The sequence below is a fragment of the Typopeltis vanoorti genome, chromosome 13, assembly GCF_054136105.1.
Source record: "Typopeltis vanoorti isolate ZY-2024b chromosome 13, IOZ_Tvanoo_1.0, whole genome shotgun sequence".
Lineage (NCBI taxonomy): Eukaryota > Metazoa > Arthropoda > Arachnida > Uropygi > Thelyphonidae > Typopeltis > Typopeltis vanoorti.
Genome location: NC_143561.1, coordinates 76,526,061 through 76,553,002, shown reverse-complemented (window position 1 = coordinate 76,553,002; position 26,942 = coordinate 76,526,061). Strand labels below are relative to the sequence as shown.

At 37.4% G+C, this 26,942-nt stretch overlaps 1 protein-coding gene across 2 annotated transcripts in view; it reads right to left on the bottom strand.

Annotated features, from left to right (window-relative positions):
• LOC150100293 (intermembrane lipid transfer protein Vps13-like) overlaps window positions 1-26,942 on the bottom strand; it is a 654,685-nt gene that overhangs the window by 7,693 nt on the left and 620,050 nt on the right. For both annotated transcript variants that reach the window (XM_090402852.1, XM_090402853.1), the window contains one exon: window positions 4,547-4,630. In XM_090402852.1, the coding sequence (XP_090258978.1) occupies window positions 4,547-4,630 (84 nt within the window). The remainder of the gene's footprint in view (window positions 1-4,546; window positions 4,631-26,942) is intronic.

Here is a 26,942-nt window from a genome sequence, read left to right as displayed (position 1 = left end):
TTATAAAAGGGAATAATAACCTCTTTATCTCTGGATGCTAGTGTGTTCTTCAATAACCAAGTAATCCTATGTGCAGTCTTGGACACCTTAGCAATGTGCCCTCTGAACTTCATCTCCCTATCCACCAACATCCCCAAGTTCCTAGTCTCATGAATCTCTTGGAGTACCTTCCATCAATGTGGTAAACAGCTGGTAATCTTTTAATCCCAAAATGCATAAATTTACATTTTTCCACATTGAAAAGACATCCATTACCTTTTGCCCATTTTGCCAGCTTATTTAAATCATCCTGCAAACTCTCAACGTCAGCTTGATTTTTTATTGTGCTACCCAACTTTGCATCATCAGCAAACAACTGAATATCTCCCTTCAAGCCATTTCCTATATCATTTATGTACAAATTAAACAATAATGGCCCCAAGCACTGAGACACCCCACTGGTCACCTACCTCATCCTGGACTCTGATCCTCCATACACTACTTTCTGGTATCTCTCTCCATGAGCCATTCTCTTATCCATATCACCAGTTTAGTATCCATCCCCATCTGCTCTAATTTGCGCAACAGTATTCCATGCGGTATCTTGTCAAAAGCATTAGCAAAATCCAGAAGTATCACTGTGTAGCCATTTCCTTTGTCCAACTCAGATGTCATTCTATTATAAAAAGTTAATAAATTGTTAAGGCAGGATCGACCTTTAACAAAACCATGTTAGCACCTATAGAGTATCATATTTTGATCCACCCATTCTTGAATTCTGTCATTAATCAACTTTTCCAATACTTTTACAACCACTCCTGAGATGGTGATTGGGTCTGAAATTAACTACCACAGTCTTATTATTATTATTATTATTATGGGCGACTCCAAGGAGTCCTTAGACTCATCGAGGGGAGGTCCTAAACATCATGTCCATCACAACTATTCGACATTCACACAGTATCTATCATACTTTGCCTTGAACTCATTCACAGTCATGGCACCCACAACAGACACTGGCAGCTTATTCCACTCATTCACCACTCTCCAAGTAAAAAACCTAATTCTAACACCCTTGCTAACCACACTCTTGTTCAGTTTCCATGAATGGCCTCCTAGTCCTCCTACCACCAGTCCTGTTCTGAAAAATATCCTCTGAATTAATCTTATAGAAACTCTTCAGTAATTTGAATGTCTCAATCATATCACCCCCTTTTCCGCCTATCAACCAATTTCTACAACCCACAAATATTCAACCTGTTCTCATAAGGTTCATTCCATAGACCTTCTACCATCTTGGTCACTCACCGCTGGTTCTCTCCACCTTCTCCCCATCAAGAAGAAACCCTGGCATCCAGATCTGGGCACAGTAGTCAAGATGGGGTCTTATCAAGGCTCGATACATTGGAACAATAACTTGCTTATCTCTGCTCATCAAAGTATTCTTCAGTAACCAAGTGATTTGATGAGCTGATTTAGCCACTTTTGCAACGTGCCCCCCCCCTAAACTTCAACTCCCTATCTACCCACACTCCCAACTCCCTGGAGTACAGTTCCACCAATGTGATATACTGCTGCTAATCTCTTCACCCCAAAATGCATAACCTTACATTTTGCCACATTAAATTGACATATATTCTCTTTAGCCCAGACATTCAATTTATCCAAATCATCCTATCTTAGAGCCACCTTTATGCAAAGGAACCACTTCGCCTTCCTTCCACTCCCTAGGGACCATACCAGAGTTCAAACTTAAGTTAAATAACCAAGTAAGAGGTAATGATAATTCCTGTGCACATTCACACAACACCTGGATTGATATTCCATCTAAACCTACAGCAGTGTTTGCATTTAAATTCTGCAATATACTAAGCACCTCTGATTTTTTAACCTTCAATTTTCACATTGAGCCTTGTACTGCTCATGGGTGTAGTGATCACCTTTCTACTTGTAAATTCTCCATATCATTTTCTTTTTCTTTTTTTTGTAGAACAAGCCTGATATTACTACTCATCCATCTAACACCTACTTTGTTTGTCCATGGGAATACATTCTGGTATTGCCTTCCTCAGATACTCGCTGATTATATCCCATGCACTGCTAACATCTTTCCCCTGGAATATGTTCTGCCATGGGACAGCTGTAAGCTCACTCTGAAGCTTGTTATAATTACCTAATCTGTTGTTCCGTATATACCCCTTCTTAAGAGAGAAATCCACAAATTTTGCAACCCAAGTGAATACCACATAATCGCTCTCTCACCAACTGGAGGTAATGAGGACATCTTACTTATGTATACGTCCACTGAACTTATGACCAGATCCAACACTCTCACACCACGAGCCCCTTCAGTTATGTGCTGTTTCAAGTAATTATCTCTTAGAAGGTGTATGAATTCCATGTGATATTTCCTCCTTTTAATTGATATCACCATAATTAAAATTCCCCTTAATAATCACTAACCCTGCACTAATTTGCTTTGAATGAATTCAATTTTATTTATTTATTCATATGGGGTTTCCAGAAAATCTGAAAACACACCCCAACTCAACATCACCAGAGTTAAAGATCCGTACTATGAACATAAGAAGCCTGAATGGCAAAGATATGGAGCTAGCTGAGGAATTAGATAAGTACCAGATCAACATAATAGGGGTGACTGAAACAAAAAAGACAAAAACTGGTGAGATCTTTCTGAGCAATAAATACAAAATGTTATATTCAGGCAATGACAATCAAGAAAAAGAAGGAGTAGCCATAGTATTCAACATAAAATACAAGGCTAATCTTGTTGAATGGCAGGCAGTCTCAAGTAGAGTGATGTGGGCAAATATGAGAATGGGGAACTGGACAATGAGACTTATTTGTGCCTATGGTCAAACAGAAGGTTCTACTAAGGTAGAAGTGGAGGAATTTTTTGATGCTTTAGAAAAAGCAACAGTTGGTCCCTGTTGGGGATCTGAATAGCAGAGTAGGAAATGATTGTGAGACATACAAAAATATTTGGGAAAATTTGGAGAAAAGAGCAAAGCTAATAATAATGGCAAATACCTGTTGGATTTCTGCTCAGGACATGGACTGGTTATTACTAACACCATGTTCCAACATAAAAATGTGCACAAATTCACATGGAGAGAAGAGGCAAGGAATAAGAAAAGTCTCATTGACTATGTTATTGTTGATAGTGATGTTTTCTCCCTGGTGCAGGACACCAGAGTGTACAGGATTTGATTTGAATTTGGAAGTGATCACTATTTAGTCTTGAGCAGGATAAAATTGAATTTCATAATTGAAAAGAATAACATGTAAGAAAGTTTTAAAGTGAATAAAAGTTGAGCAGCTCCCAGATGTGAACTGTAGACCAAACATACACAAAGATTATTGAAGAAAAAATGAAAGAGTTTGAGAACAGGAACCAAACCTTGGAGATTCAGTGGCAATCCTTGAAGAAAACCCTGATTGATTCAGCCAGAGAGGCATGCAGTGAGATTGTCTGCAAGGATAGAAAAATCAGGACTCCATGGTGGACACAGGAAGTTAAAGAGGCAGTGAAAGAAAAGAAGAAATCATATCATAAGTTCCTGACAAATAAGTCAGCTTGTGCTCTTAGAGAATACGGAGACAAATGTAAGAAAGCTAAACACTGTGTAAAACTAGCTAAACAAATGTCATGGGAGGACTTTGACAAGAACATAAAAAAATAAATATCAAGAAGGTAGTAAGATATTCTGGAGGTTGTTGAAGAAGCTTAGAAATGGAGGAAAGAGTGCTGTAAAAGGAGTTAGAGATGATAAAAAAGGTGACATGAAACCAGGAGAAAAAGCTATCCTTGAAGTATGGAGTAATTACTTCGAAAAATTGCTAAATGAAACAAGCAGTGATAGCACAGTGGTAAAAACACTCAGCAGGCATACAGTCAGGAATACATATCCATACTTGAAGCAGAAAAAGCCATCAAAGGTTTGAAATGTGGAAAGGCAGCAGGAGTAGATGATATTCGACCAGAAATGCTGAATTATGGTGGTATAAAAGTCTTACAGTGGCTGCACTGCATAGTTTAGAAAGCCTGGACAGAGGGACGAATTCCCGATGATTGGAGTAGAGCTCTAATAGTGCCCATATATGAAAAGGGAAATAAAACTGAATGAGAATATGCTAGATACTTGGCAAATCAGATAGTTTGGTCTCTAAAGCAGGATTATCTTACTTTTACTCCCCACAGAACTAACACTAATACAAGCTAACAGCATTTAATGGGGTAAAGATTCACCTGAAAAAATAAAATGTATGACCCTAGAGTTACTCAGTTATTATCCTGATTTTGGTATGAAAATTGATAATGGTTTTGTCATACTTTCTTCATACAGCTCTGAAAATTTCAAAGCACAGATGAACTGTAATTAAAACTGTTTAATTAACAAATTAATTTAAATTATATTTTAATAGTTAATTAAAAACATAACTATTTACTGCATTTAACAAGAAAATCATAATCATTTATGTGTTCTATTTCTTTTAACATTAAATAATATAATTTAAAATGAATGAGTGAAATCATAACCCTTACCATACACTGTTGTGGATTACTAATATGAACTATCTTGCCAGCAACTTTACTTCCAAATAAACCTAGTTTTTTCTTTTGTGGTTCCTGGGAAAATAAAGTTATTATGTTTAATAACTTACTTTGTCATAAATTATCAACAAACAATTTAAATAAAAAAATTATTCTTAATAACTAGAACAGATTCATTCACTGAAATGAAATAAGTTTAATACTAATTAGATATTCACATGCAGAACTGCTTTTTAATAAATAGGAATTTGTACTAATTAAAAGTAACAAGATATTAACATTTTAAAATTACTTTACTCAAATAGTGTGTAGAAAGAACAAGTATGGATGCAAGCCAAGATAATCAAAAAATGTGAGATTCATTAATTGTCTGATTTTTATTATAATAAATTACAGAGGCATAAATTGCTGTTCATAGCAAAATAAATCATTATGAAATTTTATTTTTATTTAAGGATCATCAGGAACATATACAAAAGTATAGAAAACACAAGCTAATACTGTACTTTCATAAACTGCAATAAGAATGAGCTAATTAACTTTACTAGAATAACCTCTCATGGATGGCATCATAGGAAGAACTACAAAAAATTATCAAGAGATTCAGAGACATACATCTTAGGAATGTAATTATTATTAAAAAAAACTTCTGTTTTTCAATTATCGACAATTTCTGTGCTGCTAAACTTATTAATTAAAAAGCATGGGGGGGTTTATATCAAGAGTTCCATTAAAAGTTATATCAAAATGGACATTATTATTGTGAGCTCCTTCAATGAGTCTAAAGTCTCATTGAAGTAGGGGTACCCTTGTCACACAATTTCAGAGGTAGCCTACTCGACACCATCTGCATGTAACTAGAAAAACCTGGATATCACATGCATCCTAACCACACATTTACTCAGTCTCCATAGATGATCTCACATTTTCCCACCTGCCAAAAAATACAAAATGTCAGGTGTCTGTATTGCAAAATTCTCTTATAAATTTTTGTTTCTATCAAGCTTCCTATAATCTGTCTGTTTTTCAAATTTTGAAGACCATATTTCTTCATCTGTTCATATACACAATTCTATAGGTTGCATATTATCTTAGTTTCACCTGCTGGATCTGTTCAACTGTCTCTCAGTTATGTCTTTATTAAAGTCTTGTAAAGTGGGGGGAAAAAACTTCCTTATTCCTACATGTTAGTATTCAATTCAACTCTAAATTAAAGATGCCAAAAAATTATATTCTTGGTTTAATCCTTTATCCAAGTGTAAGCAAACAAAATGTGTGCATGAAGTAACTTCATGATTGGGCAACTCATATATAGAAGTTTAATGACTTCACATCACTTGCCTTAGTATCCCATAATGCAAAGTACATATCCTCACAGACATGTATAATGATATGCATTATGGGAAGTTTACTATCCAGACAAGTTTCGACCTTTATTGAGGTCTCATCAGTGGGAGCCAGACCCAGAAGTGATACCAAGGTTGAAGTAATGCAGAAGTCATATTTCCACATACAAGTTGCCAAAAGGCATCACACCTTATTATTAAAATACTCTGGATTAGAGTTGGATGTTGAAAGTTTTTCCACTTGGTTATACTATAAATTAAAGATTCCAAGAAATTACATTATTGGTTTAATCCTTTATCCAAGTGTAAGCAAACAAAGTCTGCAAGTTAAGTAACTTAATGACTGGTCAACTCATATATAGAGATAAGTGTGTGAAGTTACTTCACTCATGAACTTTGTTTGCTTACACTTGGATAAAGGATTAAACTAAGAATATAATTTTTTGGAATCTTTAATTTATAGTATAATCAAGTGGAAAAACTTTCAACAACTATCTCTAATCCAGAGTATTTTAGTAATAAGGTGTGGTACGCTTTTTGGCTACTTGTATATAGAAATATGCCTTCTGCATTACTTCAACCTCGGTATCACTTCTGGGTCAAGCTCCTACTGATGTGCTTTTGTGCAGAAGTGGTTGCTTTCCCTGAGATATGAGCAGCTCTGCTCAGTGGTGGGGTGAGCCTGTCACCGAGTGGAACTACCACTGAGTTAAATGATTCTGCTGGGTGATCTGAGGGATCACAAGAGTTTAAGGAGAGGTAACTCCGTACTTAAACATACCTCAATAAAAGTCGCAACCAGGCTGTGTAGTGACCCCTCCCCATGATTTCTGTTTGTAGTGGCAGGATTTATAATTTCATTGTGTTCTATATTGAACCTGATATAGATGATTTTTCCACTCCCCCCATGCCCGGCATTTAGCCTGTCATTTGCAGCATAAACCATATAATTCTCTGAGCTTTGGGTTTGTTGACTGGTCAAAGGTGCATTTCTTTTACAAGAATTACTTCAGCACTGTAGTGTCATAAATTCTTGCTAGGTATGCATTTTGTTTCCTAGACCATAGGCATTCCAGAATCTGTAGAAAGTTTGGCCTTCTATGTTTACTAACCATTGACTAGTGTAGTAATAATTGTTTGTGTATATCTCACAAACTCACATGTGGAATCCTGGTTGGGGAGTCCTTTGCTGAACTCAATTTAACATTTTGCCCAGAGTGGCTGCTACAATTTCAGCTTTACTGGATTTGGTTGGGTCCTGGGGTGTTCAGCTTTTTCTGCTTGTTTTATAGATACCACCTCTGTGTACAAGGTGCATGCGTGGGTGGTTTGTTGTGTTGTTATCAACATTTGTGGTGGGTGCCCATGCAATTGTTGGTGGAGCTCTCTGGTTTTCTTTTGCTGATTTTTGGATGGCTAAGTATTGCTTGCGCTCTTTGTAATTAGTGAGATGTGGTCCAACAATTTTGGCACATTTAGCTGACTTTGTTCTTGATATTTTGCAGGAAGCTGTTATGTGGTTTTCTCTGCATTTAAGACAGTTCAAATCACATTGTGAGCAGCCGAATTTTTGACAATGGTGTCAGTAGATATTTCTTTAGGTCATTAATTTCTTGCTGCTGTTTGCTGACTTCCACGTACACAAGATGAGATATTTATTCGCTGAAGACACATAAGTAACTCTAACAGAAACGGAATCGGAATGATTGTCTCTCTCTCCCAAACGTTTGCGAGATTCTTATCTTATGTAACCATCAAAAATAAATTTTTAATAATAATTTTAATAATATTATTTATTAATACTAATTTCTAGCATGCAGCAACAGTTTTTAATTGGTAAACCACCGACTGCTGTATGTACTTTGTAATCTGGTTCCTTTGATTGCTTGTTTCTACACACTGATGATGTACTGTTATTTTCAGTACAAAATATCTGTACTTGTGTGATTTATTATTTAACCCTAACAGGGCTTAATCCTCAGTGATAACAGATTCTGTTATACTGAGCAATACCACCTTGAAGTTTTGTTCACTTTTTGAAGCAGTTGTGTGGTATTGGATGTTGAGGTTAAGTAGATAAGATGGTAGATGCTTGACAGGTATCAAAAAGTGGCATATGGAGTGGCAGAATCGATGCAAAAACCAGCAACTAGTGGTGTTCCAGAAGGTTTGGTGCTGGGACCATTGCTGTTTAATTTGTGCATAAATGATATAGGAAATAACCTGAAAGGAAATATTCAGTTGTTCACTGATGATGCAAAATTAGGTAGAGTAATAGTTAATCAGAAGTTGGTTGATAGGAGAAAAATAGGGGATATGATCGAAACTTTTAAGTTGCTTAAAGGGTTTTATAGAATTGATGCAAAGGTAAGTATTTTAGCACTTGGCTAGAGGGGCCATCAAGAGGTCATCCCTGGAAGTTGGGTATGGGTGTGGTTCATAGGATGTGAGAACTAGATTTTTTGCTTGGAGAGTTGTGAATGAGTGGAATGGGTTGCCAGAGTCAGTTGTGCATGCTTCCTCTGTTAATGAGTTCAAGGAGAGGTATGATAGATTGTATGGATAGTTTGTGTCTCCCACGATGAGTCTCTGGACTCCATGGAGGTGCCATTATAATAATAATAAATGACCAGAGTGGTTGTTGGCCTCTCCAGCTCAATCTGCAGGTGATTGGTCCATTTTGTTTGCCAGAATTCATGAAACCTTCTGAATTGTACAAACACTTGCTCGAGCAGTAAACTTTCCCATTGGGGATTGTCCATTCAAGGTTTACAAAACAATTTTAAATTCTAAGTTAAGATAAGAAATTAAATAAAAAAGAAAAGAGGAATAGAATAGATAACAAAGTTGAATTAATTTTAAAACATGAATATCTTCCATATTCCAAGTAGTAAGAAGTTGTATCATCTTATTATTAAAATACTCTACATGAGAGGTAGTTGTACAAAGCTTTTTCACTTGGTCAAAAAGTAAATTATATTTGACAAATTCATTCTTGTTTAATGCTTTAAACAAAATCCACTGATAAGACTTCAAAAAAAAAATGTTAAACATGATCTGGGTAATGGTTCCCATAAGATTTTTGTGTTATGGGATGCTAAGGCAATCGATATGGAGTCAAATGCCTCTATATACAAGTAGCCTAGTTGTGAACATACTTCACATGCAAATTTTGTTTGCTTAAAATCTGATGTGAAAACCACACACACCACAGAAAGATGAATACTTCTGTATCATCATCATTATCCAAACCATATATTATTAGCCAAGTCTTGAGGTAATGCAGAAATTTCCCTTATACAAGTAGTGAAAAAGTGTAACACCATATTATTAAAAATACTCTGGATTAGAGCTAGTTGTTGAAAGTTTTTTCCACTTGTTATAAATTAAATTAAACAAATTAAGGCATTTAAAATGGCAGATTGAGGTGGCTCTGACATAAGGAAAGAATGGCTAAACAAGCAATCAAGAATAAATCTGATGTAAAGTGACTAGAGGTAGGCTGTTTCTGTGCTGGGAGGATAATATCCAAAAAAAAAGACTTAGATGAGACATGAATCCAGAGCTGGAATGAAAGAGTTCAAGACAGAAAGGAATAGAAGTTGGTACATGCAGCAAAGAAGAACCTTAGATATTCAGCAAGCCAAAGAGGAAGAGGACATTAGAAATTAAAGACATTAAATTACTTACTTACTTAATCCTCTTCACTCTGCCTGAGAGCATAGGTCTTCCACTACCATTTGACACCGGACTCTGTTTTTTGCTTCATCCAGTATCTTTGGAAGGTTTCAGTTTGCATAGCAAAAATTTTTTTCTGAGACTGAGTTGCTAGCTCTGCACTCAATCCTGCCCATATATAAGGGCTTGTGACCGGCATGTTGAGTTCATGGCTGGGTTAAAGACATTAAATTAAATATCTTTAATGTAATTTATAATCAAGCGAAAAAGTTTTCATCAACTGGAGAGGCTGTTGCCAGAAGGAAGAGTAATGACTACTGTGAACAGAAAATCTGGGAAAGTAAGAGTTGATGTTGAAAAGCAGAAAAGTAGGGTAGGCAAGAGATTGAAATTTACCTACCTATAACAATCTGTTGATTGTTATAGGTAGGTAAATCAGTCTTTAGAAAGATTTACCTTTAACAAAGTCATGCTGTTCTTTGCAGATGATCAAAGAGCTTGCTTCTGATTGTGCCTCTCTGCCTTCATGACCACATCAGAAATAGCGACTAGTCTATAACTGGTTGCATCATCAGTTCTAGCTCTATCCTTACATACTGCAGTTATCATGCCCTCCTTCTCCTCATTAAAAATCCTCTTTATGTAGTAACTCAAGTTGAATATCAAGTCTGGGACACTGCTATTATCTTACACATTTCTTGAGTATCTGTGCTCTGATCTTTAATCCAATCCTGCTCCTGTGTTTATCATCTCTCTTACTCATCTGCCACTATCATCCTTTCATAAGAGAGCTAATGGATCTGTTAGTAGGAAGGAAGGAATATGTTACTAGTGTGACCACTCAACATTCAGCAATTTCGAATGCAACTGACACTTTTTTTTTTTTTTAGTGTGGTTCCCACCCATGAAAGGTTATTATAAACCTATAGTACATTTGCATCTTGGGTTGTCTAAGGATTTTTTTTTTACCATTTTTATATATATATTTTGTAATTTTTTATTTATTTTTACATAGTCTAGAACCCCCTTCTCTAGAGAGCAAAGATGGATCTTTTCCAAGCCACTTTACAGGCCCCCAATAAATGGGGCAGTGGTCTCACACTGGACAACGAAATTCATCTCCCACCTAAACATCCATGCCCAAAGCAGGATTTGATCCCACAACCTGCTGGGATCTGCTGGTTGGAGAGCAAGTACACTAACCACTCAGTCAACCAGACCAGCAAATGATCAAAGAGCTCTGCACTATTCACTTAAAAAAAAAAAAAAATTCGCATTTGACATCCGTAGACACCATATGGTCACTGCCGTACCTCAGATGGTTTTGGCAATAATGTCTTCTGCTAGAATAAGTGGTAGGGTCACAGATTCCTTTCCACACAAAGTTTGTAGGACAATCACAAGCATCCATGCCCACAACAGGATTCGAACCCGCGACCTCTTGGCTGGAGAGTGGACACGCTAACCACTCGGCCAACCAGGCCAGCTGCACTATTCACTAAGAATTATTATTCAGAGAGAGGTAGAATTGAGGTGAAAAATTAGTATTTCCTATCTCAGTATTCATTATGAAGTATGCAGTGGCTACTGCCCTATTTCAACTCCAGAATAGGATCTGTAGTTCTTGTCACCCCCCCCCCCCCTTTTTTTTTTCTTTTCACACATAATGTGGGTATGATGGCCTTGCCGGGAATGCTCAAGTTACTGTTGCCAATACAAAGGAGAGCCAGACAGCCTCCATTTGAAGATACAGCAGTAAAGTAATTTCCATGCAGGCTGATCACTAGATATAAATGGGACAGAACTTGATATTCTCAACTGTGTGGAAAGGCTTATGTGTTCATCGTACATGTTGATTGGATTATAACAGTATAGATGCGAATACAGATTGATAAGAAAATAACTATTTATTGACTTAATTGCTAAGATTTTTCTGGTATTCTATCCAGCATCTTCAGAGCACACAAATAAAGTTTGTTACCAACTTTGTTTGTGGTTGTCTTGCTACTGTAACAAACTTTGTTTGTGTGCTCTGAAGATGTTGGCTAGAATAACAGCAAAATATTAGCAATTAGGTCAATAAATAGTTATTTTCTTATCAATCTGTGTTCGCATCTATACTGTTATAATCCAATCAACAAGAACTTGATATTACATGTCTGAAGGACTCTGATCAGCTTGTGAAGAATCCTGCTTCTACTTACTCTGCTAGACCATTCTTGGAGGTAATCCAAGTCTACCATGCAGGAGGGAGGGGGGGGCACTGTATGCTGGTATACTTGGATTGGAGTCCAAAGGAGAATGAATTTTGGGCACTTAGTGTATGGGAGCCCTCACCTCAGCTGCATACCCTTTTTCTTTAAGTTTCCTACACCAACTCCACAAAATGCTAGTGTCACTGCAGATGTATAAAAATCTCCAAGAAAATAACAAAACAATGAGAAGTACAACAAAACAATGCAAAAAATAAAAAATATACTCACCCAAAAAATTCAAAATGACAATAAAATTTCATCCAATAAAAAAAAAAAATTCCACAACCACATTAACAACATCTGAGAAATCAGTACATCACTACTTACAGGCATCAAAACCAATCTGCCATTCCTAATAGAACCCAATTGGTCTCCATCACAACTACAATCCACCTCAGCTATCCTGACTACATTATCAAATTTTCAATCTGCTCTAGCTCAATTTTGATCTGCTTTATGGCTTTTACTGCCCTGCTAAATATTATTATTATTATCATCATCATTAAACTTCTATGGAGTCAAAAGATTCATTGTGTGTATTAAATAAATTTAGTTTAATCCTTTATCCAAGTGTAAGATCAATTGTGCCTGAAAATATCTTCAGGACTGAGGATATTTGCAACACCAGGCAACTCCGAGCAAAGGTGGACCAAGCTCTCATCACTCCCTGTTTCAGTATCTCCCATAATGCAAAGCACATCTCCTTGTGAACATGTATACTGCTATGCATTAAGGGAAGGGCCACTACCCAGACCGATTTCAACCTTTATTGAGGTGTCGTCAATGGGAGGCAGACCCAAACGTGGAGATACTAAGGCAGAAGCAATAGCAGAAGTCATATTTACCTATAGGAGTTGCCAACAGGTGTACCACCTTATTATTGAATTACTCTGGATTTAGAGAAAGATGTTGGAAGTTTATTTTTCACTTGGTTATATTATAATAAATAAATTTAGTTTAATTCTTTATCCAAGTGTAAGCAAACAAAGTTTGCACCTGAAAATATCTTCAGGACTGAGGTAAGGTAGTGCAACATGAGGCAACTCCGAGCAAAGGTGGACCAGCTCTCATCACTCCCTCTCATTCATTGTGTGAGATCTAATTGTCACAAGCATAGCAACATCATACTGTGCCTTAAATGCATTCACAGTCTCTGCACTTACCCCCACACACTCTCAGGCAGTGCATTCCTACCACTCTTTATGCTGCTCACATCTTCCTTATATATAGCTTCCTTATACATTGCTCTTGGGAAAGTACCATTTCACTTTCCTCATAAACAAAACTACACAAAACTTCCAATACCCAACACATTGCAGATAAATTACATGATAGTGACCATGACAAGTGTCCTAGCAATGGACACTTGTTCTTCCCTGTCTCCTGCCAGTCTGTGAAAAATCTCTTCTACATTAATCTGATAATAACTCTTTGCCAACTTACATGTCTCAATCATATCCTACTCACTAGACTCTGCAAATTGCATTTCCTGAATCTTGTCATACTCAATATTCCAGAAACCACCTTAGTCAATTTTCAAGGAACCCTTTCCATTATCTCTTCATCTGTGAACATTAATCCACATGCAGCCTTATACAAGGTGATCAAAAATGTTGCACACATCAAAGTTGAAGCTGAGCTGCATCAGAGTGTTTCAATTCCAATTATTCATTTCACCTATAAATGGCACTCTAGGATTACTGGTCATTATCATGTAATTTATCTGCCATGTGTTGGGTATTGCATGTACATTGTGTAGTTGTTTATGAGGAAAGTGAAATGGTACTTTGCCAGGAGTAATGAGTTGTTATTTTTAAATGTTATTTTGCCTGTAGTTCTTATGTAAAAGTTGTGGAGGAGTTTCATCAGAAGTACCCCAACTTTGTTGTTCCTCAAAATTTGATAATTATGAGATTAATGAAACACTTTTGGGAAACTAGATCAATTGCAGACGAACAGGGGTATATGGAAGACCTTCCATTTTGACTGAAGCTAAAGCAAGTGAGGTACACGATGTGTTGCAACGTTCACCTTCAAAGAGTCTTAGAAAACTCTCTGCACAGACAGGTGTCATATGGCAGTACTTGGAGAGCCACCAATCAATTAAAGCTTCATCCATACTGTGTTCACTCAGTTCAGCAATTGAAGCCGCTGGATAAGGAAAAATGTGTTGCGTACTGTAGGTGGTTTCGAACATTTGTTGAAGAAAATGGAGTTCGTGAGCTGGACAATGTTTTCTTCAGTGACCAAGGATGGTTTCACTTAAGTGGATATGTCAATAGCCAAAATAACAGAATTTGCTTATCAGAAAATCCTCATGTTTTCTATGAAACATCTTTGCATTCTCTGAAAATTGGAGTATAGTGTGCAGTATCATGACATCACATTGTTGGACCTATTTTCTTTGAGATGATGATGCTGAACAGTGCACTGTATCAAGATATCATCACCCAGTTCATGGCTCTCCTTGAAATTGAAGAACTTGGTTGTTGTTTACAGCAGGACAGTACCACTTGCCATGCATCAAATGAAAAAATGCAATTTTTGCAAGAGCTTTTGGTGATATCTAAAGGACTTTTGGCCCCCAAGGTTGCCAGATTTGTCACCTCCAGATTTCTTCTTATGGGGTTACCTGAAAGGTAAGGTATATAAAAATAATCCTCACACAATTGATGAACTGAAGACGAACATCACTGAAGCAATCAGAGCTGTCAGTAATTCATTTTTCAAAGAACTGCCTCCAATTTGGTAAAAAGATCACGTGCCTGCATTCAAGAACGAGGTGGCCATTTTGAACATTTGCTTTAATAATGTGATTTATTTTTGCTTTTGTCAAGATATGATAGCAATTTAGTTCTATACAGTTTGCACTAATACTGAAAAATTCAAGTTTATTTTGGATCACCCTATACAATGGAACCATGATTTCTTTACTTTCTGATATCTGTGTCCTGTGCATACAAGTCAAACATACATTAACATACAAGTTAAACAGCAACAGCTCCATAAACAAAAACCCTTGGAGCATTTTGCTAGTGTTTTTTATCTCCTCTCCAGGATATTGCGCCTCATAAATAAACTTGCTGATATCTATCACATAGCTAGTCTCCAATCCAGTGCACTAATCTATTATCCATTCCCATTCACACTAGTTTAATTATCAGCTTGTTATGTGGCAATCTATCAAAGGCTTTTGCAAAATCTAAGTATACCACTCTATTGTTATGTCTCCCTTGTCAAATGTATCTGTTGGCTTGTTATAATAAGTAACAGGGCCACAACCAGAGTTAGCAAACCTGTGTTGTCTATCAAAAAATAATGCTATAGTTGTCAACAAAATTCTGAATCTTGGTCTTCATTAACTTCTCCAATACTTTAAACCACAACAATTTTGTTTTCTTTCTACTCCTTTGCAACTTGGTCAAATGTAGGACTTAGGTTAAACAAGTATGACAAAGCTGATGTTAAACCAATCGAACATTCCCTTGAAAAATGCAGCGATATATCATCATCCCCCTACTAACATCAAGTTGACTCAATTCCAGTATATTTCCAACTCACTCATCATCAGTCTCTCGTCCAATTTTTCACATTACACTATGATTTCATGCCATTAAAGGATGAAATACTTTTTCATCCTTTCATACTTTTTAAGAATTGCTCATTTAATACCTCAGAAATATCCTCTGCAGTGGTTATCATTCTACTAACCATCCTTTCTTCTACTGGCCACATATTAAAAAATTACTTCCTGGGATTTTTTTTTTTTTTTTTTGGCTTTATTAGCTAACTGGTACTCCTACTGCACTCTTGCTATCCTTATCAAATGCATCACCTTGTTTACTTGCTCTTTGTGCTCCTCTCTTGTGCTGCCTCCTACTTCCAGACAACGCTCTAACCACTTCCTCTGGAATATATTCAGACATTGATAGCTGGACAATTCTTGAATAGGGCCCAAGTAACACTGATCTATTTTCCATCCAATTTCTCATTTCATGATACAGTTGCAAGCTGTCTTCTGAGTTTTTCCTAATCATCAGCCTTATAGTTTCACATATATCCTTTTCTCACAGAACTTCTCATCGGAAGGAAACTTTGACATCCCATTTATAACATCTTGTGATGAGATGATCAAATCTAATTCCTTGATCATTCTGTGTTCCAGAGTTATGCATTGCAAAAACTTGAGAAATTCATTCTTTTCACTCCCAGATGCTATCTCTTCATTGCAATCTATATCATCACAACGAAAGTCATCCATAATGATCACTATTTTCTTATTTGCTACCAATTTTCCTATACATTTCCTTCTCACTACCCTTCACATTACCAGGTATATAACAATATTCGACTAAATATTTCATCCTATCCACCTCTACCTCAAACCATAATGCCTCAAAAGCACTGCACTACTTTTTTTTTCTTTCATCTTCAAATTGCATGGGCATAACTCCTCTGCTATTCAACAGCAGAGTAGTTATGCCCATGCAATACTAACAGATCCATTAGCTCTATTATGAAAGCATGATAGTGGCAGATGAGTAAGAGAGATGACAAACACAGGAGCAGGATTGGATTAAAGATCAGAGCACAGATACTCAAGAAATGTGTAAGATAATTAGCAGTGTCTCAGACTTGATATTCAACTTGAGTTACTACATAAAGAGGATTTTTAATGAGGAGAAGGAGGGCATGATAACTGCAGTATGTAAGGATAGAGCTAGAACTGATGATGCAACCAGTTATAGACTAGTCGCTATTTCTGATGTGGTCATGAAGGCAGAGAGGCACAATCAGAAGCAAGCTCTTTGATCATCTGCAGAGAACAGCATGATTTTGTTAAAGGTAAATCTTTCTAAAGACTGATTTATTTTACTATAACTGATATTATACTGATTTTACCTATAACAATCTGTTGATTGTTATAGGTAGGTAAATTTCAATCTCTTGCCTACCCTACTTTTCTGCTTTTCAACATCAACTCTTACTTTCCCAGATTTTCTGTTCACAGTAGTCATTACTCTTCCTTCTGGCAACAGCCTCTCCAGTTGATGAAAACTTTTTCGCTTGATTATAAATTACATTAAAGATATTTAATTTAATGTCTTTAACCCAGCCATGAACTCGACATACCGGTCCCAAGCTCTGATATATGGAGAGGGTTGAGTGCAGGGCTAGCAACCCAGTCTCAGAAAAAAATTTTTGCTATGCAAACTGAAACCTTCCAAAGATATTGGATGAAGCAAAAAACAGAGTCCAGTGTCAAATGGTAGTGGAAGACCTATGCTCTCAGGCAGAGTGAAGAGGATTAAGTAGGTAAGTAATTTAATGTCTTTAATTTCTAATGTCCTCTTCCTCTTTGGCTTGCTGAATATCTAAGGTTCTTCTTTGCTGCATGTACCAACTTCTATTCCTTTCTGTCTTGAACTCTTTCATTCCAGCTCTGGATTCATGTCTCATCTAAGTCTTTTTTTTTTTTGGATATTATCCTGCCAGCACAGAAACAGCCTACCTCTAGTCGCTTTACATCAGATTTAATCTTGATTGCTTGTTTAGCCATTCTTTCCTTATGTCAGAGCCACCTCAATCTGCCATTTTAAATGCCGTAATTTGTTTAATTTAATTTATAACAAGTGGAAAAAACTTTCAACAACTAGCTCTAATCCAGAGTATTTTAATAATATGGTGTTACACTTTTTCACTACTTGTATAAGGGAAATTTCTGTATTACCTCAAGACTTGGCTAATAATATATGGTTTGGATGATGATGATACAGAAGTATTCATCTCTCTCTCTCTCTCTCTCTCTCTCTCTCTCTGTGTGTGTGTGTGTGTGTGTGTTTCACATCAGATTTTAAGCAAACAAAATTTGCATGTGAAGTATGTTCACAACTAGGCTACTTGTATATAGAGGCATTTGACTCCATATCGATTGCCTTAGCATCCCATAACACAAAAATCTTATGGGAACCATTACCCAGATCATGTTTAACATTTTTTTTTTGAAGTCTTATCAGTGGATTTTGTTTAAAGCATTAAACAAGAATGAATTTGTCAAATATAATTTACTTTTTGACCCAGTGAAAAAGCTTTCTACAACTACCTCTCATGTAGAGTATTTTAATAATAAGATGATACAACTTCTTACTACTTGGAATATGGAAGATATTCATGTTTTAAAATTAATTCAACTTTGTTATCTATTCTATTCCTCTTTTCTTTTTTATTTAATTTCTTATCTTAACTTAGAATTTAAAATTGTTTTGTAAACCTTGAATGGACAATCCCCAGTGGGAAAGTTTACTGCTCGAGCAAGTGTTTGTACAATTCAGAAGGTTTCATGAATTCTGGCAAACAAAATGGACCAATCACCTGCAGATTGAGCTGGAGAGGCCAACAACCACTCTGGTCATTTATTATTATTATAATGGCACCTCCATGGAGTCCAGAGACTCATCGTGGGAGACACAAACTATCCATACAATCTATCATACCTCTCCTTGAACTCATTAACAGAGGAAGCATGCACAACTGACTCTGGCAACCCATTCCACTCATTCACAACTCTCCAAGCAAAAAATCTAGTTCTCACATCCTATGAACCACACCCATACCCAACTTCCAGGGATGACCTCTTGATGGCCCCTCTAGCCAAGTGCTAAAATACTTACCTTTGCATCAATTCTATAAAACCCTTTAAGCAACTTAAAAGTTTCGATCATATCCCCTATTTTTCTCCTATCAACCAACTTCTGATTAACTATTACTCTACCTAATTTTGCATCATCAGTGAACAACTGAATATTTCCTTTCAGGTTATTTCCTATATCATTTATGCACAAATTAAACAGCAATGGTCCCAGCACCAAACCTTCTGGAACACCACTAGTTGCTGGTTTTTGCATCGATTCTGCCACTCCATATGCCACTTTTTGATACCTGTCAAGCATCTACCATCTTATCTACTTAACCTCAACATCCAATACCACACAACTGCTTCAAAAAGTGAACAAAACTTCAAGGTGGTATTGCTCAGTATAACAGAATCTGTTATCACTGAGGATTAAGCCCTGTTAGGGTTAAATAATAAATCACACAAGTACAGATATTTTGTACTGAAAATAACAGTACATCATCAGTGTGTAGAAACAAGCAATCAAAGGAACCAGATTACAAAGTACATACAGCAGTCGGTGGTTTACCAATTAAAAACTGTTGCTGCATGCTAGAAATTAGTATTAATAAATAATATTATTAAAATTATTATTAAAAATTTATTTTTGATGGTTACATAAGATAAGAATCTCGCAAACGTTTGGGAGAGAGAGACAATCATTCCGATTCCGTTTCTGTTAGAGTTACTTATGTGTCTTCAGCGAATAAATATCTCATCTTGTGTACGTGGAAGTCAGCAAACAGCAGCAAGAAATTAATGACCTAAAGAAATATCTACTGACACCATTGTCAAAAATTCGGCTGCTCACAATGTGATTTGAACTGTCTTAAATGCAGAGAAAACCACATAACAGCTTCCTGCAAAATATCAAGAACAAAGTCAGCTAAATGTGCCAAAATTGTTGGACCACATCTCACTAATTACAAAGAGCGCAAGCAATACTTAGCCATCCAAAAATCAGCAAAAGAAAACCAGAGAGCTCCACCAACAATTGCATGGGCACCCACCACAAATGTTGATAACAACACAACAAACCACCCACGCATGCACCTTGTACACAGAGGTGGTATCTATAAAACAAGCAGAAAAAGCTGAACACCCCAGGACCCAACCAAATCCAGTAAAGCTGAAATTGTAGCAGCCACTCTGGGCAAAATGTTAAATTGAGTTCAGCAAAGGACTCCCCAACCAGGATTCCACATGTGAGTTTGTGAGATATACACAAACAATTATTACTACACTAGTCAATGGTTAGTAAACATAGAAGGCCAAACTTTCTACAGATTCTGGAATGCCTATGGTCTAGGAAACAAAATGCATACCTAGCAAGAATTTATGACACTACAGTGCTGAAGTAATTCTTGTAAAAGAAATGCACCTTTGACCAGTCAACAAACCCAAAGCTCAGAGAATTATATGGTTTATGCTGCAAATGACAGGCTAAATGCCGGGCATGGGGGGAGTGGAAAAATCATCTATATCAGGTTCAATATAGAACACAATGAAATTATAAATCCTGCCACTACAAACAGAAATCATGGGGAGGGGGAATGCAGATCCAAACCACAAATGCAGGTCCCCTGAAAATACACTTTGTATATAACTCTATGTACAGACAGTTACTAGAAGCAGACTTAACTGAAATTCTGGACACAAACTATGCAGTGCTAGCAGGAGACACCTGAATGCTAAGCACATAGCGTGGAGCAACAGAACTACAAATTGAAATTGTAGAACCCTCAATAACTTTGCTGCCACCAGTAACACCTGATTATAGGACCTCCAGAACCCACGTGTTACAATGTGGTAGGACTTCCTGATGTACTTAACATAATAATGCTACAAAATATTATGCATTAGTAACATCATCATCATTATTATTATTCAGGCCTCCATGGAGTCAAAAGACTCATCGCAGGAGGTCCTTCCTAAGAAACACAAAGTTTATCAAGACTCATCGAAGGGAGGCCCCCCCCCTAAGAAACACAAAGACTATCATACCATTCCTTGAACTCACTGACCGTTCTCGCTCTCACCACTCCATCAGGTAATGCATTCCATGGTTCAACCACCCTCCATGCAAAGAAACCACTCCTCACCCTCTTGCTCGCAGTTTCCTTTTGTAACTTCCAGGGATGGCCTCTTGTCATCACTCCTTCACGCTGTTCACCCAAGCGAAAGACCTCCCCAGTGTCAACTCTGTAACCACCTCTCAACAGTTCAAAAGTCTCAATCATAATCACATCTGCTTCTTCTATCCACCAAACTCTGCAGTCCACATTCCCTCAGCCGATCCTCATAACTATCATTGTACAGTCCTGAAACCATCTTTGTTATCCGCCTTTGTACCCTTTCCGCAATTAACTTATCGTCTTCAAATCCTGGGGACCAAATCTGAGAACAATAGTCCAAGTGTGGGCTGATCAGGTCTCATACAATGGAATGATAACTGTTTTATCTCAGCAGGTCAGTGTCCTTCTCATTATTGCAGTAATCCTCTGTGTTACTTTTGCCACCTTTGCAATATGTCTCCTAAATTTCAGGTTTCTATCACTCATCAACCCCCCCCCCCAGATCTCTTGTCTCCCCTACTTCCTCCAGTATAACTCCTCCCATAGAGTATGCAGTGTCTCATCGATGTTTCCAAAACCTCAAGACTTTACATTTTGCTGCATTAAACCAATACCCTCCATTCATTTGCCCATTTATCTAGCTCATTCAAATCCTCTTGCAGTGCTGCTGCATCTGCACCATTAATAATAATCCTTCCCAGCTTCGCATCATCTGCAAACAACGGAATATCCCCTTGCAATCCACTGACAATGTCATTGATATAAAGGTTAAACAATATAAGTCCCAGTACTGAGCCATTTAGGACCCTACGTAACCCTCTGCTTCTTTGAAACTGTCCCACCATACACAACTCTCTGATACCTGTCGAACAGCCAATCTTGAATTCAGTTGACCAATCTGACATCCAGACCCATGTGCTACAACTTAAATATCAGCTTATCATGTGGCACCCTGTCAAATGCCTTCGCTAAGTCTAAGAAAATGGCAGTATATGCCTTTCCCTCATCTAATGCTCTTGTAACATTTTTATCATAAAAGGCTAGCATATTGCTAAAACAAGAGCGCCCCTTCACAAATCCATGTTGACTTTCACAGATAACATTACACTCATCTGCCCAATGCTGTACATGGTCCTTCACTACTTTCTCCATGACTTTAACAACTATTGATGACACACAAACTGGCCTATAATTAGACACTTCCAGTCTGTTACCACCCTTATGCAATGGCACTATCTTACCTTCCTTCCATTCCCTGGGCACCTTTCCCGCAGCCAGACTTTCATTGAAAAAGCCAGGTCAAAGGCACTGTCAGTCCCCTAGCACATTCTCTCAAAACTCGTGGTGAAACACCATCCAGTCCCACAGTTTTACTGACATCCAGAGTACTCGGTATTTGAAACACTCTCTCCTCCTGTACCTCTAAACCTTGATCCTGCCCTATCCCTCTAGCATTAAAACTGACTCCTCCAGGATGAAATACTCTAATAAAGTGTTCATTGAACAATTCTACTATGTCCGCCGCATCAGTCACTCTATTCCCATTTTTATCCACAGTCATTTCTCCTCCTGCTAGCCACATATCTAAAAAATTCCCTAATATTTTCTTTCGATCTTAGGGCTAATCTCCTCTCATATTCCAGTTTCATCTTCCTTACCATACTAGTCACTCTTCTGGCCTGTGTCTTATACTCTTCATGCATCTTCTCTTCTCCTGTCTCATTATATCTCTTCCACTGCCTCTTTTTCGGATGCAATTCCTGTTTAATATTGTTTGTCATCCACTTTACTCCAAATTGTGTCCTCTTGTTCACTAATGTTATACAGCTTACCACTGCTACTAACAAATATTCTTTCATAATTTCCCACGCACTAATGATATCCCCGTCTTCCAATTCCTCCCTCCATGAAACTTCCCGAAGTTGACGTCTAAGACTATAATAATCACCTGCCCTATAATTCCACATAAGTTCCCGTCTATTTGATACTCCTGCATGTCTATTCATTTTCCAAGCCAAAAACCACATGGTCACTCTCTCCAACTGGTGGGAGAGATGTCATCTTAGTTATTATCAACTCTTCTGATGCTATAACCAAATCCAAAACTCTTGAACCTCTTGTTTCCTCTATTATGTTGCATAAGACATTTGTCCCTCAAGAATTCTAGAAATTCCATTCCCTTATTGCTATATGCATATTCCTCTCCCCAGTTTATACCACTGTAGTTAAAATTTCCCATAACAATCATTCTTCTTGCACTTGCCAAACTCAACTGTCTAAACATTTCCTGGTCTCCACCCTCTGTACTCTGGGGGCTGTAGCAACACCCCACTAAATATCCTGTCTTGGCCACTTCTACCTCACACCATATGCTTTCAAAATCATTAGTGTCACTGCCTTCCAAAGTCTTCACTCTTAGAGGACATAGGTCGTCACTTATCATAAGCAGTATTCCACCACCACGCTTCTCCTTCCTATCCTGCCAAAAAATGCTATACACAGCGACTTCTATTCCTGTTATTATATCCTCTTCTGTCAACCACGTCTCAGCGATTCCAATAATTTTTGGCCAGGCTGATGCTATCTGCGTCACCAATTCCTCTCCCTTATTCCGGATACTCCTGGCATTAGTATATAGCATATAAATGCTGTTGTTTTATACCCAGCATTATCCTCTCTAGACTCCACTGGGCTCAGTGTTACCTGATGTCGTCCCACTTCTCCCAAGTACTCATTCCCACAAGAGGCCACCCCCTGCTACCATCCTCCCTGGGACAAACTGACTTTTTCAGAACAGCAATCTCTCCAGATGCCTACGTCCTTCCTCATTCAAATGTAAGTGGTCTCTTGCATACAATTCCTCTCTGTCCTCAAACACACTCCAAGCATCCACATATTCCAGTCCTCTCTTGTCACACATTCTAACTATTATGTCATTCAATATTACTGCTCTTTTGCTCAGTTCGTCATTATCATACCTAGGCAACACATACACACACTATTTTTCCTCTCTCTGTCTTCTTTCGTACTACCTCAACCAAGAATCTCCTATCTCTCGCTGCCCTATTTACACCACCACTCAAATCATTTGTTCCCACCATCACCTCTCTTAACTGCAAAGCCACCCTTTCAATCGTTCCTCCTGGCAAACACTCCTCACACATCCTATCTTGAACACCATGGATCATTGGATCCCATACATTATACCTCTTACCATTCCCTCTCTCCTATTGTTGTCATTTTCTTCTCTTCTAGCACTCCCATACCTCTCTCTCATTCCATTCTCTCCTCTTCTAGCACTGCCATACCTCTCTCTCATTCCATTCTCTCCTACTGTTTCCATTCTCTCCTCCTCTCATTCCATCTCTCCTACTGTTTCAATTCTCTCCTCTTCTAGCACTTCCATACCCTTCTCTCCTCTTCTAGCACTTCCATACCCCTCTCTCCTGTTTCCATTCTCTCCATTTCCATATCCAATTCCATTCTCTCCATTTCCATATCCAATTCCATTCTCTCCTCTTTTATCATTCACAAATTTCTCTCCTCTCCTATTATTCCCAAAACCCTCTCTCTCTCCCCCCTACTCTGATTTGCTTTGCATTTATCTCTTCCATTCCTCCAATCTCATCTTTCATACTTATCATACTTCTCCCAAGACATTCCACCTCCTCTTTCAGCTTCCTCTATCTCCCTCTGCAGATCAGTCACTCTAAATCGAAAATCACTCTACCAAACAAAACCATCTAAACTTTCACAGTCACTCACGCCTTCCACACTATGAACTATTATTTTCTTCATTCTCCCCTATCACACTACTCGTCTTCCTATTCATTTCCCGTTCCTGGAGCAACAAGGTCGGTTATTGAGATATCTGCTGCATTTATTTCTTCCCACTGCCTGCACTTTAAACACACACGCACCCCATCCTCTCTCACAAGCCAGATATCCAATTCCTCAGGAATTGGATATCTGGCTTGTGAGACACATACACGTTGCAAATACTGCATGCCACAAACTCCCTTATTATATTGATTATAATAGAGTGGCTAAATGGTGGAGGACTTGGCGACACGCCATTTGCGACTGCAGCTGAATCCACCATTATTCATGACTGCTGAGGGACTACTAGCATAATCGTTAATTATTCAAATTAGTTTCAAAAATAAACACTAAATAAGTATTAGGGAGTATAAATAAATAAGTTTAAACAATTACAAGCAAAACAAAACATCAAGTACACTAAATAAAATGAAATAAAACTAAATACAGTAATGAAAACTTAGCTTCGTCTTGTCTTCCACAGTTATGCATACACCCTGTCAGTAAACCTTTCGTTTACCTTCTTGGTAAACAAAATACACAATATCGCAACAGCATTAACTTCAAAAAACAACCACTATAGTACACTCGTATTCCAGAGAAACAATTTAGCACTCAAAAATGTGAAAATACAGACTATTCACCAATTAAAAACTCACTTTCTTCAGCACAGCTCAAATTCACCACCACTGCTATGGCGACACTAGCGCCTCCCCAAATCATGGATGAGCTCAGCTCTAATCACAACCCAGTTTTATTCCAGTTCTGCTCCCAACATGAAAATATCCCAGATTGGATCCCAAAAGTGTAAAAATAATACCATACTATTAAAAGATGGAATTGTGGATGAGAATAAATTTGGTAATAAAGGATCTTATTTTAATCCTTTCTTTTAGCGTCACACAGTGATCAGCATTCATTTTCGAAATTATGGATTTTACAACCCTGTTATAATTAACTCTTTTTATTATCCCGATGTTTCGATCTTCATATCAAGATCATCATCTGGAGCTTATATACAAATATACAAGACAAGCTGAGTTACATTACAAACCATAAGCTAGAGAAACAATGATTTGATCATGTTATTCTCCTGGCATGACCTCTAGTGAAAAAAAAAAATTATAATTTACATCAAGCTAGACTTAATTTAAGATAACAGGAATAAACATTTTTTCTTATAGATAGTTTTCTTTCAGTAGAAATGGTGTCCTATTTTTAGTTTTACAATTTTTATTTTTGATTTAGGATCCTGGATTTACTAGTCATGCTTATGGTTGTTCTTAGAGAGGAGGGTTCAGTGGGTTGAATATATGTATGGTTGAATATATGAATATATACCTTCCATATGTATGGGATTTTTAGACCTTCAGATTAGGGTGCTTTTCCAGTCAATTTATGTAAGGTGTTCGGGGCATGATCAGAAAGGCCAGCTTCACCACAATTATTATATTTAATGTGTCGTTTATGTTCTTTTTGTCTGATAGGAATTGTGCATCCTGTTTCTTCTATATATGGTATGTTACAGGTGCAATCAATATGGTATACTCCAGAGTGGACCAGCGGAGGGAGTGGGTCTTTGGATGAGTTGAGTAAGCTTTTTAATTTTGCAGGGGGTTTAAAGGTGGCTTTGAGGTTGTATTTTTGTAGTACTCTGTTTATTTTGTCTGATGTCCCTTTAATGTAGGGAATGGTTATAGTTTTGTTGTAGTCTGGTTTGTCTTTGTTTTTTTATTGAGGTCTTGTAGAGAATTTTGTTAATAGTATTTTGGCTGTACCCATTTTTTTGGAAAGTATCGCTGATCACTTTAATTTTGCCTTTCAGTGCCTGTTCACTGGAGTAGATTTTCAGAGCCCTGTTTTTTAGAGTATTCATGACACCTAGTTTTTGTGTTGGGTGGTGGTAGGAGTTTATGTGTGTATATTGGCCAGTATGTGTCGGTTTTCGATAAACTGCGAAGGAAAACTTGCCAGAAGAAAGACGCGTGACAAGTGTATCTAGAAACAGAGTGTGTTCTGTTTTTCAATCTGAATTGTGAACCGTATGCGTTTGTGTTGTTTGTTTAGGTGGTTAAGGAATGCGTCTAGTGTCTGGTGACCATGGGATCAGATCATGGAAACATCATCAACGTATTTAAGCCAGACTTTGGGTTTAAAGGGGAGGAACCTAAAGCTAGTTGCTCAAAATGTTCCATGTAAAAGTTAGCAATGGGGGGGGGGTAATGGCGAGCCCATGGCTGTGCCTTCTTTTTGTAGGTAGAAAGCGTTTTGCCATACAAAATAACCAGAACGTAATACATGCGCAAAGAGCACTGTGATATCTGGAGGGAATTTGTTCTGTAAAAGAAGGATTGTGTCATTGATTGGGACATTTGTAAAGAGCGCAGAGACATCAAAACTGGCTAATAAATCATCTTTTTCTAATGTAATGTCTTTGATGATGTTTATGAAGTGTTGTGTGTTTTTGATATAAGAGGGAGAATGACCTACCCACTCCTTGAGTGTTGACGCTAATTTTTTGGTTAAGTGATAAGTGGGGCT